This window comes from Crocuta crocuta, unplaced genomic scaffold (assembly GCF_008692635.1).
Source record: "Crocuta crocuta isolate KB4526 unplaced genomic scaffold, BGI_CrCroc_1.0 scaffold139, whole genome shotgun sequence".
NCBI lineage: Eukaryota > Metazoa > Chordata > Mammalia > Carnivora > Hyaenidae > Crocuta > Crocuta crocuta.
The window spans coordinates 10,736,236-10,737,987 of NW_027533258.1; the positions used below are offsets into that span (position 1 = coordinate 10,736,236).

The 1,752-nt window shown below is 68.9% G+C and overlaps 1 protein-coding gene across 1 annotated transcript; it reads left to right on the top strand.

Annotated features, from left to right (window-relative positions):
* Nucleotides 1-620: 620 nt before the first annotated feature.
* ZFP3 (ZFP3 zinc finger protein) lies at nt 621-1,751 on the top strand (the record flags this gene model as incomplete). Its single annotated transcript, XM_077746771.1, has 1 exon — nt 621-1,751. A coding segment is annotated over one exon (1,131 nt), but the record flags the coding sequence as incomplete, so codon positions are not given.
* Nucleotide 1,752: the final 1 nt, after the last annotated feature.

The following is a 1,752-nucleotide window of genomic DNA, read 5'->3' on the forward strand; positions in this document are numbered from 1 at the left end:
ACGTGGAGGGCACTGAGCTGTAAACCGCTCCATCCGACTGTAGGGGAGCCGGGAAGACGTCTGTTCTGGGCCGGCTAAGCCACCGTCAACTTTGGATGGTCAGCCCTGGTTTCCAGGCCCCTGAAGTGTAGACCTGGTGCGGCCACGGCCCGCGCTAACCCCACGTGACCTCTGTCACTTTGTCCTTTTCACCCCTTTGTCCCACCCTTTTCCACAGACCCATCTGTTGATGCAGCTGTGTCTCCCCGCGCCCCTCCCCGCCGCCCTCCGCGCCTCTGCGGGCTGCCGTGCGCATGGAGCACCCCTGTACCGTGCACAGTTCCCGCCCTCACCCCTCCCCTGATGATCCGGCCAGTGTCTGCTGTGCGTTTTGCTCCAACGCCGTCATCTCAGGTCCCTTTCTCCCGGGGTCGGGGGCGCCCTGTCCTCTCACCAGACCCTGGGGCGGGAGCTCCCGCTGCGCCAGCTTCGGCCACTTCACGTGCCTGCCCTCTGTCATTTCAGATCGTGACATGGGGACTGAGCACACGGAGGTCATTCCCAAGGAGGAAGTTTGCGAAGAGCCTGAGCCCCCCGGGGCAGCACTGGAACAGCCCCCCAGGGCCGCCGACGGGGGCCNGGGGCCGCGGGCGCCGCCTCGGAGCCCCGGGCGGGAGAAGCCGCACACGTGCCGGGAGTGCGGGAAGGCCTTCAACCAGAACTCGCACCTGACGCAGCACCTGCGTGTGCACAGCGGCGAGAAGCCCTTCCAGTGCGGCGAGTGCGGGAAGCCGTTCGGGACCAACTCCAGCCTCCGGCGGCACCTGCGCATCCACGCGGGCGAGAAGCCGTTCGCGTGCGGCGAGTGCGGCAAGGCCTTCATCCAGAGCTCGCACCTGGTGCACCACCACCGCGTCCACACCGGCGAGCGGCCCTACCGCTGCGGCGAGTGCGGCAAGGCCTTCAGCCAGAACTCGGCCCTGCTGCTGCACCAGCGCATCCACACGGGCGAGAAGCCGTACGCGTGCAACGAGTGCGGCAAGGCCTTCCGCGTCAGCTCGCAGCTCATCCAGCACCAGCGCATCCACACGGAGGAGCGCTACCACGAGTGCGGCGAGTGCGGCAAGGCCTTCAAGCACAGCTCGGGCCTCATCCGCCACCAGAAGATCCACACCGGCGAGAAGCCCTACCTGTGCGGCGAGTGCGGCAAGGGCTTCGGCCAGAGCTCCGAGCTCATCCGCCACCAGCGCGTCCACACGGGCGACAAGCCGTACGAGTGCGGCGAGTGCGGCAAGACCTTCGGCCAGAACTCGGAGATCGCGCGTCACGTGAGGATCCACACGGGCGAGAAGCCGTTCGCGTGCGGCGAGTGCGGCAAGGCCTTCCGCGGCAACTCGGAGCTGCTGCGGCACGAGCGCATCCACACGGGCGAGAAGCCGTTCGAGTGCCCCGAGTGCGGCAAGGCCTTCCGGCGGAGCTCGCACCTGGCGGTGCACCGGCGCGTCCACAGCGGCGACAGGCCGCACCAGTGCGCCCAGTGCGCGCGCACCTTCTGGGACGGCTCGGAGCTGCTGCTGCACCGCAGGGTGCACACCGGCGAGAAGCCGTACGCGTGCGACCGCTGCGGGAAGCCGTTCGGCCAGCTGTCGCAGCTGGCGCTGCACCGGCGGACGCACACGGGCGAGAGGCCGTACGCGTGCCAGCAGTGCCCCCGCACCTTCAGCAGGAGCTCGCACCTGCTGCGCCACCAGAGCGTCCACGGCGCGCAGTGAC